Source organism: Pseudonaja textilis, chromosome 2, assembly GCF_049901715.1.
Source record: "Pseudonaja textilis isolate UNSWEBS1 chromosome 2, rPseTex1.2, whole genome shotgun sequence".
NCBI classification, from domain to species: domain Eukaryota; kingdom Metazoa; phylum Chordata; class Lepidosauria; order Squamata; family Elapidae; genus Pseudonaja; species Pseudonaja textilis.
In genome coordinates, this window is record NC_141991.1 from 132,594,201 (window position 1) to 132,605,518 (window position 11,318).

The 11,318-nt window shown below is 42.2% G+C and overlaps 1 protein-coding gene across 4 annotated transcripts; it reads left to right on the forward strand.

The window, feature by feature from the left end:
- The first annotated feature begins 2,919 nt into the window (after positions 1-2,919).
- On the forward strand, positions 2,920-6,633 carry LOC113445585 (leucine-rich repeat-containing protein 3-like). Of its 4 annotated transcripts, none has more exons than XM_087925327.1 (2): positions 2,920-2,997; positions 5,709-6,633. In XM_087925327.1, the coding sequence occupies exon 2, from the start codon at positions 5,771-5,773 to the stop codon at positions 6,530-6,532; it is 762 nt and encodes a 253-aa protein (XP_087781453.1). In that variant the 5' UTR covers positions 2,920-2,997; positions 5,709-5,770; the 3' UTR covers positions 6,533-6,633. The 4 variants fall into 4 exon arrangements, with proteins under 4 accessions (XP_087781453.1, XP_026570640.1, XP_087781454.1 ...); XM_026714855.2 differs by having other exon boundaries at positions 2,924-2,997; positions 5,713-6,633; XM_087925328.1 differs by having other exon boundaries at positions 2,974-3,078.
- The last annotated feature ends 4,685 nt before the right edge of the window (positions 6,634-11,318 follow it).

Here is an 11,318-nt window from a genome sequence, read left to right on the forward strand (position 1 = left end):
ATCATGTTCTCCAGTTAAATTAAACCCCAGCAACTGTTCACAATACAATAAAACCAAAGCACTTAAAAATGAAGATAAGAAAGATAAGAGTACCCACGTCTCCATTTGCAATTTGAGAGTACAATATCTACAAATATACACAAAATATACATCCAACACTCACTGTAACGCTTAGCCAAGTACAATACATGGAGATGGCTTGTACTGTAATATGTTATTATACATCTGAATGGGGTATTGAGATTTCACATCTTTTCACATCTTAATGAGGTAGTGACTTTGTGTTTATATGTGGTTCAGATGGCCCAGGAAAAGAAACTTCGTTAGTCTAGTAGTGTGGGATTTTATTGACCTAAAACGCCATCCAGACGGCAGCAGGTCAAAAAGATAATTGCCAGGGTGTGAGGGGTCTTCTATAATGGCCTTGATTCTGCTTTGGCAGCGGGACCTAGTTAAGTCTTCCAGGGAGGGCAGAGGGCAACCAATAATCTTTTGAGCTGTGTTGATCACCCTCTGTACAGTTTTCCTGTCCTCAGCTGTGGAGCTTGCATACCACACACCCAGACAGTATGTCAGAGTGCTCTCCACAGAGGCTTTATAGAAAGCCAGCAACAGCTTCTTATCCAGATTGTTCTTCCTGATAACCCGCAGGAAGTGCAGCCACTGCTGAGCCTTCTTCTCTACGGCCTTGGTGTTAGGGGACCAGGAGATATCAGCTGAAATATGGATGCCAAGGAATCTGATCATAGGGACAGTTTCTACTCGTTCTCTGTTGATGATGAGTGGGGCGTGGTCCTGTCCATGTCTCCTGAAGTCCATAATCAGTTCTTTGGTTTTATGGACATTCAATGACAGATTGTTCTGTGAACACCAGATAGACAGGTTCTCTACTTCTGCCCTATATGCCGACTCATCCTCTCCGGAGATGAGACCAATCACGGTCGTGTCGTCCGCAAACTTTATGATGGTGTTTGTTGTGTGGCTTGGTGAGCAGTCAAAGGTGTACAAGGCATATAGCAGGGGTCTCAAGACACAACCCTGGGGGGAACCAGTACTGAATGTAATAGTGGAAGAAAGGTGGGGGCCAAATTTCAAATTTCTAGGTTCTACTATATCACATGTCCCAAAATGGACACCTAACATCAGAAACGTCATCAGAAAAGCACAACAAAGAATGTTCTTTCTGCCCCAACTCAGAAAGCTCAAACTGCCCAAGGAGCTGCTGATCCAGTTCTACAGAGGGATTACTGAGTCTATCATGTGCACCTCTATAACTGTCTGGTTTGGTTCTACAACCCAACAGGACAGACACAGACTTCAGAGGATAATTAGGACTGCAGAAAAAACAATTACTACCCACCTGCCTTCAATTGAGGACCTGTATATTGCACAAGTCAAAAAGAGGGCTGTGAAAATATTTGCAGACCCCTCACATCCTGGACATAAACTGTTTCAGCTCCTTCCCTTAAAATGATGCTATAGAGCACTGCACACCAGAACTAGACACAAGGACAGTTTTTTCCTGAACGCCATCACTCTGCTAAACAAATTCTTCGCTCAATACTGTCCAACTATTTACAAAGCCTGCACTACTATTACTATTAATCTTCTCATCATTCCTATCACCCATCCCACTTGTGACTGTATGACTGTAGTTTTGTCACTTGTATCCTTACGATTTATATTGACTGTTTCCTAGTATGATTCGATTGCTTATTGTACCCTATGACTATTATTAAGTGCGGTACCTGATGATTCTTGACTCTTGAAGAACATATCGTTTCTTTTATGTATACTGAGAACATTTGCACCAAAACAAAATCCTTGTATGTCCAATCACACTTGGCCAATAAAGAAGTCTGTCTGTCTGTCTGTCTGTCTGTCTGTCTGTCTGTCATCTATCTAAAAGGCAGATTTGCTACATCAGAATTTCTTAAAACCGAGGTAGTTACTGGAGTGGGAGGAAGGAACTCAATTTACTACTCTTTCACGGGTGATCTCAGTAACATGCTGCGCTTGTTCATGGCCACTTATTTAGCGATATTCTAAACTTGAAATAGATTTCAAGTAACAAAAAAGAATTCAAACAACCAACATAAGCAGCCATTATCTTTTTAATTTTTGAAAGCCACTTTCAAAAAACAAATGTAAAAGTACTGTACTTTAAAATGTTCATGCTACAAGCAGTAAGTGCTAACACTGTTTATGGAAGATGTTCACATTTGAGTCCCATTAAAAAAAGATCTCATCTTTCCTGGATGGAAATGGACATTTCTGCTGACAATCCTTCTAAAAGGGCCTCATCCATCAGACCAACCTAATTAATGGTTGGCATATTCTCCTACCTTAACAAGCTGGGGTGCACACCGAAAAATAGTTTCTAAACATCAAAACGAATTTTTTTTATTTTTATTTTGGTGCCTTTGAGTCAACATGGACTGGCATCTGCCTGGACAAGACCCTGCAGTTTTCTTGGGAGGGGTTTTTCATAATTTTTTCCTAGCTAACGCAGGACCAGAATTCTCTCTCCTGGTTTTCAGTCTTGTGCCTTAACCGTTACAACAAACTGGCTCTCTGTAAAACAGGTTGAACCTAATTTAATCAGGAAAGGAAGCCTACCCCCCAAAAAAAAATCTACCCCCAAAACAGCAGAAAATGCTGGTTCTTCCTACAAAATGTAAAGTGGGCTGCCAATCATTGTTAAAAAGTCCTAACAGTTAGGGTGTCCAACCCTGGGATGAGATGGGAAGATGCCACTGCTTCATCAGCTTTTGCGTTCGTGTATTACAAACACAAACAATCTCCCTGCCACACCTCCTGCAGTCTGGTAGGGGCACTCTCCCTCCTCCTCCTACTCACAAAGTCATGTGTCTCAAGCTCTTTAGCTGATGGACAGCAGGCAGGGAACTACAGTAGTCAGAGAAAGGACATTCTGAGAGAAGTTGACCTGTGGGGTTTGTGGTTCCTGCATCTCTTGAAGCCAAGCAGAAGCTGCAGGTAAGGCTGGGAGACTCCCTTGTCTTCAGGCTCCATTAGTTGTGGGACAGAAAGACTGATTTAAGCACCTTGTTCACGCAGGTAAGTGTGGCATGGTGGTTTAGGTGATAGACGTATCAACTATTAATTTGGGCTGCTTCACCCAAGAGTCTTTAATCCGGTCTTGATGCTGACAAGCAGCAGATGATCTTTTCTGCATCACATCAAGACCTGGATTAGCCACTGCCGTTTTTGCTTCACGATTCATCAGAATTAAAATTTACAGGAGGTAAAAGTTGGGAGTTATGTTACAGTGGGCAGTGTAACGGGATCCAGTCCACAGCTAAATAAATAAAGCAATACACAAAGCCCCACCCTAATGTTTACACACCCTTGTTAGAAACATGGAGGCCAGATGAATTTTTGACAATTGTAATACTGTACAGTCCTGGATTAGGTAGTTTAGCTAGCATCTTCCTATTGCTGGTCATAAATGACCACAATTGCACATGCATATACTATATTCCTAGACTTCTTGTCCACTATTAGTGCACATCTAACAGTGTTAAAATTGGGTGAACTCAATGAGAGACAAGCATAGCATAAAAGCACAACACATACTGTTGATTTGGGAGGGGGAGGGAAACCTCCCTCATTAAGTTTTCCCACCAAATAGGAGTTAGCCAAAAATGATATACCTGACATCTAGATGACATCTCTTAAGAAAAGTTTTGTTTGGTTCTGCCTTATTTAAGAAATGTTATGGAAATCTTTTTTTAAAAAATCTCTTCAATTGACTGTCTTCCAATTACTGTGCTGCTTCAGCCTTCATGTATTTCGGTAAAAGAGCTGAAAGACAAAAATGGCTGAGCAATGGGCATGGCGTTATCTGATCAATTTTGGCTAACCAAAAATGCGTTGGGTGTGGATTGATCATATAATCACATGCAGATAAAAAAAGCATCAGTGTTATCTGTTCCCAGCAAAGGCAGAGAAAAATGTTGGTTGAATAATTTAAATCTGACAATACAGATGCACTGATTCTGGAGCAAACTATTTAAAAATATATATTGTTCTAAATAAGCAAAAGGAAGACAAGGGGCTTATGAACTTTGGTTCTGTGACGGTGATTTGAGTGTAGCAGCTCAAAAGCGGAGTATTTCCTGGCAGGCACAGTGATATGTTACTGCTATTAAAGGCACAAGAACGGATACTTAAATTTGGCAAGTATATAAGCATGGTTAGGAAATAAAAATCAAAAGATATTAGTATTGTACTGTAAATTTATGAGCATCTTTTTGTAATCTGAAAGAAAATAACATCCGAAACAAATTGACCAGGACAATTAACCTGCTTCTTTATCAGTGTCTTTCATTTTTAATAGTTCTTGACCTATATTTATTGTTAATCTGATATTTTGATTTCTACCATTATTACCGTAGCTTTTTTTTAATAAGTCCTGCCTTTTATATCTTCATCTGATTTCCTCTCCCCTAATCACTGAGTTATAAGTTTCACTGGTAGTTCAGGATCAATTATGATTTTATATCTAGAACCTATATTTCCAATGCCAAGTACATCTTTTCTTTTCCTTTCCATTGCTGAATTTGAGGAGAGAAATAGCTGGAGGCATATGAGATCTCAAAAGCAAGTAAATATTTATGTTGACAATCGCATTCAATTACGAAATGAACACTTTGGAATTAAATCAGGCTTACTTTGGGGTAGATATCTATAGGACTCGGCAAGATCTGCCACTAAAAATCAGACCTACATTTTGTTGAAAAAAGAATGAAAAATATCCAACATGGAAAACTTGCTTGCAACCAAAAGCTTAATTGATTAGTATATATCTAGCAATAGCACTTAGACTTACATACCGCTTCACAGTGCTTGACAGCCCTCTCTAAGCTGTTTACAGAGTCAGCCTATTGCTCCCAACAGTCTGGGTCCTCATTTTATCCACCTTGGAAGGAGGGAAGGCTGAGTCAACCTACTATATATCTATGACCATTTTCCTGCCCTCACATCAGATTTAGGGCTTTCTTATCTTCCATTTCTAAAACATTGGCTATGTTTGGTTTAAGGAAAATAAATGTATAAGCTGTAACAATTTGCATCAGGCCAAAACAGGAGCCACTGCTTATGGCGAGGAAATGCTAGGTTAAATAAAGGTAGTCCTCAAATTATGACCACAATTGAGCCCAAAATTTATGTTGTTAAGTGAGACATTTGTTTAAATGAGTTTTGCCCCATCTTATGACCTTTCTTGCCACAGTTGTTTCAGTGAATCACTGCAGTTGTTAAATTAGTAATCTGGTCGTTAAAGGAACCTGGCTTCCCCATTGACTTTGCTTGTCAGAAGGTCACAAAAGCGGAGCACATGAGCTTGGGACCCAGCAACGGTCATAAATATGAACTAGCTGCCAAGTTTCTGAATTTCAATCACATGATCATGAGGATGCTGCAAAGGGCGTAACTGTGAAAAATGGTCATAAGTCACGTTTTTCAATGCCGTTGTAACTTTGAACGGTCACTAAATGAACTTCTGTGAGTCAAGGACTACCTGTATAACTCATATTAGACAAAAAAAAAAAATAGCACATGCCCATGTATTAATAAAGCTTTATGGCTTAAGGTCATATGGTCACAGCTCCTGTCAAAATAAGCCCATTCAGTGTATTGGAAGGACCTTTATTCATTTACCTTCTTCCCATCCCTTTGCTTTTCAGTGAGAGCTCTGGGCCTGCGAACCAGGCTCTCGCTGCTGCTTGTGAAGAACTCAGCAGAAATAATGTCGGTGTGGTCCATCTTCTTGTTCCTGATCCACAGCTTGCATGGCCATCAGTCCTGCCCTCGGAGGTGTGACTGCCCACCAGGAAACGGTGTGGTGTGGTGCAGTTGGAGAAATCTGATGGTCATCCCTTTCGACATTCCTCATGACACTCGCGTCCTGTACCTAGACTCTAACTGGATCGTCCACATATCCAGCGGGGCCTTCCACGGCCTGAAACTCCTCCACGAACTTCACTTGGCGGACAATCTCATCGAGAGCATTTCTCCAGCAGCCTTCCACGGCTTAGGGAATGCCCTGAGGCTCCTCGACCTTTCTGGGAACAAACTGCAAAAAATAGACGCTGCTCCTTTTGTCATGCTGACCTGGGTTAAGCTAGAACTCTACGACAACCCTTGGCATTGTGACTGCTCCCTGCAGGAGCTGATGAAGGCTCTTTCCTTAGGAGCCATGAAGGCGGAAGACATTGTGTGCACCACAGCAACTTGGAAGGAGTACATTGGGAAGACTTTGTCCCATCTGGTCAGTACTGGAGTCGACTTCTGTGTCACTCACCAGAAGAACACTGATTTTGCAATGCTGCTCACTATGTTTGTCTGGTTTGGTGTTGTCATCACTTACGTCATCTATTATATCCGGCGCAACCAAGCCGAATCCCGGCGTCACTTGGAATACCTCAAATCCCTACCGGTTCCCAGCAGCTCATTGCAACCCGAGGAGAAGGAGGTGGATGAAGACAATACGCTCAGCACTATCCTCTGATGGACTAGACTCACACATGTGCTGGGGCTGCACAACAGAACTGCTTTGGAAGCAGGTTTAATCTGATAAAAAGTTTGTCCCTCTAAAAAAACCTAGCTTTAAACCTAGGGACCAACAACAACAACAAAATTGCTGCTTAAGACAAAGAACCAATGCTGCTGTCCAATTGTAATGGTTATAAAGGGAACACCTTGGGAGACTGGGCCCAGAGACGCTGCCTTAGAAACCAGTCAGATAAGAGACAGCATAGCCTGCAGCTGGATAGTGGGTGGTGCAAGAGGTTCCGAAGGAATCACCCCTAATTTCTCAGGAAGTTAAAGGAGACAGTGGAGAATTGTATTTTCAGGTTCACAAACTGATGTCAGCTTTACCAGGGAGGAAACACAATTAGATGGACTAATTCTACTTTATTGCAAGTCTTTTTTTTTTCTCTTCATGCCATTCAATCCTGATTCTTAGAGGCTGCCTGGACAAGTCCCACCGGTTACCTGGCAAGTTTTTTGTTTCCAGAAGTGCCTTACCCACTTTCTCCGTCTTAGAGAGAGTGGCTGGCCCAAGGTCACCTAGCTGCCTTTGTACCTCAGATAGGACTAGAAACTCACGGTCTCCAGGTTTCCAGCATGATGACTTAACCACTACTGCAAGCTGGTTTCACTGTAAAGTTTCATTAACGTAATCTAGCCCAGGGCTGTCAAACTTGTGGCCTGTGGGCTGGATGCGTCATGTGCTGGCCACACCCACACCCAATTTAGCAAAGGGGGGTGGGGAAGCCCCAACACATCACGTGAGGACGCTGTGATGACAACAAGTTTGACTCCCCTGATCTAACCAATCCATTTCTCCCACGTGACAATTTTAGCTATAACCATTATTCCGGTATGATTTTACTTGATTTATGTTCTTCTCTCCTTATATAGGTTGGAATGTTATTTGGCTGTTAAAACTGGGTTTGGCTAAGATTGCAACCCATCCGATATCTTGGGTTGTTTATTTAGCAGTTTGCCCGAGTGTGCTACTTGCTATTTTGCAGAATAAACTAGGAATATTTGCTCTATAAAGGTAGAGCAACTTTCACCCTCTAGTAAACTCACATCTCAATCCACTAGCTTCCACTCATCAATTTGCACCAATCTTGCTGACAAGGCTCTTTTTTTTCTCTCTCCTGGCTTCTCCAACAACAGCTGATTGGTTAAATTGAAATGTGAGGATTCCCTTCCCCAATTATGGATGCTGTTAAGATTGCTGGATCGAAGGCTGGCTTTAAAATCAACCTCCAAAAATTACATTCCCAACTTCCACCAACTAGGCGGGTCGTTCCCGGTCCTCTTAGAAGAGTGGGAACGTGTCCATTTAAACCGTGAGCCTCATCTTCTCCACTTGGGTTTGTACGGGTGGGTTCATTTCTGTCTTCCCTCCAAACCCATAAAGTTTGCACATTTTCTTTTTCTCCCAGTGGCCAGTTTTTGTAAACACTTTGAAGCATGAGTAATATGCCTAATGGTTGGCATCTCTGTTTTTCCTGGCAAGCATCCTCGGTGCCTTTAACAGTGGAACAAAAGCCCCCCCCCCCCAAAATCGCAGATGTAATTATCCTTGTAATCCTTGTTGGAATTATGCCCCTTAAAACTGCACGTGCAGCATTATTTCTGCCTTTTGTCTCCCCCACAGGCCACCATGCTATATAATCCAAAACAGTTGTTTCAAAGCTAGATCCCCTTTCTATTGTGTACACTGTTTCTTATAATTACACTAGATAAAGCACCTGTCAGTCAATTTGGATCACTTTCTAGATCTATCATAGTTTAAATACTAGGGAGCAAAGCATGAAATCAATAACAAATCCCAGCTTCTTAATCCCTGGTGCTTCGCAGAGATCTTTCCATCTAATCTGCTCAGCTACTGCCATTCCCCTCACCCACCCCAAACTGACTTGATATCTTCTTAAAGGCTCTCAGCGTATTATTTCAGAAGTGGTCAGCTGACATCTTCAATCTAATTTCCAAAGAAGCGAAATTCAATTCAAGAAGACTAACAGCTATTTCTCCTTTTCTTGGTAGCATCTCCACAAGTAAAGCAATTTTTTTTTAAATAGGAAAGAGATTGATGGAAACAGAAACCAGGGTGATGGTGAAAAAAATAGAGGAGGATTTTTGTCTCTAGCTATAAACTAACTTTCACCTCACCCACTACTCCAGGGAAGTGCTATTTTGGGGAGCAAAACAGGTTTCCATTGTTAACATGAAATGCGTATTTGTAATCAAAAGTACTGTGTGTCTAACTCTGCTTCTTTGGTGGCTCTGCCTACATAAATAAAAGTGCATCTACTTCCAAACTCATCTTTGTCTGATACTTGTTTTATGTTTTAGACCAAGGGTGTCAAACTCGATTTCATTAAGGGCCACATCAAAGTTGTTTGACCTTGGGGCCCCCCAGATAGGCATGGTCAGGGTTGGCATGGTCAGCTTGAGGTCACTCCTGTCAGGGAGTGGTGCCCTGTGGTGCCCAGGCAGGGTTGGGGGATCATCCTGCAAGCCTTCTGCCAGCTAAAACGGAGCTCCTGACCTCCATTTTCACTGGCAAAGGCACTACGGGCTGCTCCTTTGTATTTCCAGGGCAGCCCCACAGGCCAGATCTAAACACCCTGTGGGCTGGATCCGGCCCACAGGCCTTGAGTTTGACACCCGTTTTAGACTAAGAAGAGCTATAAGGTACCTACATTTTTCTTTGTTGCTATTAGATTACAACTCAAGGCCAAGAAAAAGGTTAAAGCCTGCGTTACAAGTAGGGGATACGCCCTTCTGATCTTTCCAAATCCCCATATCACTCTACTTAAAATGTTTATCATATGTAAGTACGTTGGTCTATTTTAATCCTTAGGATTAGATGATCCTGAAATTAAGATGGGGACATTTTTCTTGGTTGCCTTAGCCACGTTTTTTGATGAAATAATAGGCTAATTCATGAAAAGTAATGACATTTTTTTTCACATCCTTTTAAATCCACCATGAATGAAGTTTGATAACTAAAGGGGTATTTGGGGCACCCCCTAAAAACTAGCCCCACCCACGTATTAATATTTCTTTGGTCTGCAACAGACTATGCTTTATTTTCCATTGATTACTATTGCTGTGGAAAATGCAATCTTTATTAATCAACCCATTGCAGGTAGGCCTCAGCTTACAACTCATTTAGTGACCGTTTGAAGTAGCAACAGCACTTAAAAAGGTGACTTGTGACCCTTTTTCATACTTATGACTGTTGCAGCATCCTCATATTTGGATGCTTGGCAATTGACTCAGATTTATGATGGTTGCAGTGTCCTGGGGGCATGGGAATCACCTTTTGCAATCTTCTGACAGGCTAAGTCCACGGGGAAGCCAGATTCACTGAAGAACCATGTTACTAACTTAACAAATGCAAAACAAATGGGGCAAGAAAAATCGTAAAATGGGGCAAAATGCACTTCACAAAATGTCTCCTTTAGCAACAGGCATCTTGGGCTCAATGGTGGTCGTAAGTCGAGGACTACCTGAAATGAGCTATCTTCAAAGATGCAGGGAAGCAGTTTGTCTCTCTTGCCCCATCCCCTTTGTGAGCCTCTCCTTCTGGATCTATGGCTGTATTAGCTGCGTCAGGGCAGCCAAGCCCAAATGAGAGCATATCCTACAGTAACAGCAATTCATGGATCAATAAAGGAAAAGAAAGTTTATTTCTATTATTGCCTATTTCACTCCATATTACCTATTATGAAATGGCTTTTCTAAGAACGTGCTCTTTAAAAACCTTTGGAGAGCAGGCACGGAGGAGTCCATTTGCATCCTTTTTTTGCAGAGCTGCAGGCGTTGTCATTTAAGCTGCTGTACTTGATCAAGTCATCGAACAGGCTCTTCTGTAGCATTAAAAATATGGCCGTGACGGTTTCCTCTGCCTTGCAAACCTCTTGATCAGGCAATCATATTAAATTATAATTGTTACCTCCCGATACAAAAGGCGGTGTTCATATGAAAAGGCCAACCTACTGGATCGGAGAAGCCAAAGTTATTTCCTGTTGAAAGGAAAGAGTTCCTTATGAACTCTTGATATGCATTTGGCGTATTTTCCATCGGCCCTCATATAATATCACGAGAAATAAAGAGTCTCGGATCACTTCTAAGTGTATCACAAACAGGCAGTCCAGCATTTGGCCTAGCAGTCAACGGAGAAATGAAAAACCTACATGGCCCAGCGTGATCCAGCTCTTAGCCGAGTCGTCTTCTGAACATCTGAAAGAATTGCAGGGTTCTTTGGGGGGTTTCCTCTTCCTTCTTCCAAAAACCGGCCAGCAGCTCAGAGGAAGCGCTGTTCACAGGCACACACAGCTCACAGGCACACCAAGAATGTACAAAGTGGTGGGCTGGAGGCTCACCCTACGTTGTGCAAGAGGGAAACGCAATCCGTGGTGCCCTGAGAATCTCCCTCCGTAGCTGCGTACAACCTCCCTTTGAGCAACTCTCAGCTGCTCAGTCCAGATAGGAGGCGTTACTAGCCAGAGTCCAAATATAAGAGGATCAAAGTGAGAGAGATGGAAGTGCTGGTGGCAGGGAGCCAAATAAGACAGCCGGGTGTTGTTGCTGTTGCTTATTTTAAAAACACTTCTCTTTCTGAAGATCAGTTTACAACTGTCCCTAGTGGGAACTCTTTGCAGCAACTCCCAAAGCTAAACACACATACAAAAACCTCTACCGGTGAGTAATGACTACAAAAGGATAGCACGAAAGATTTGTAACCAATTGACACACTGTATGTA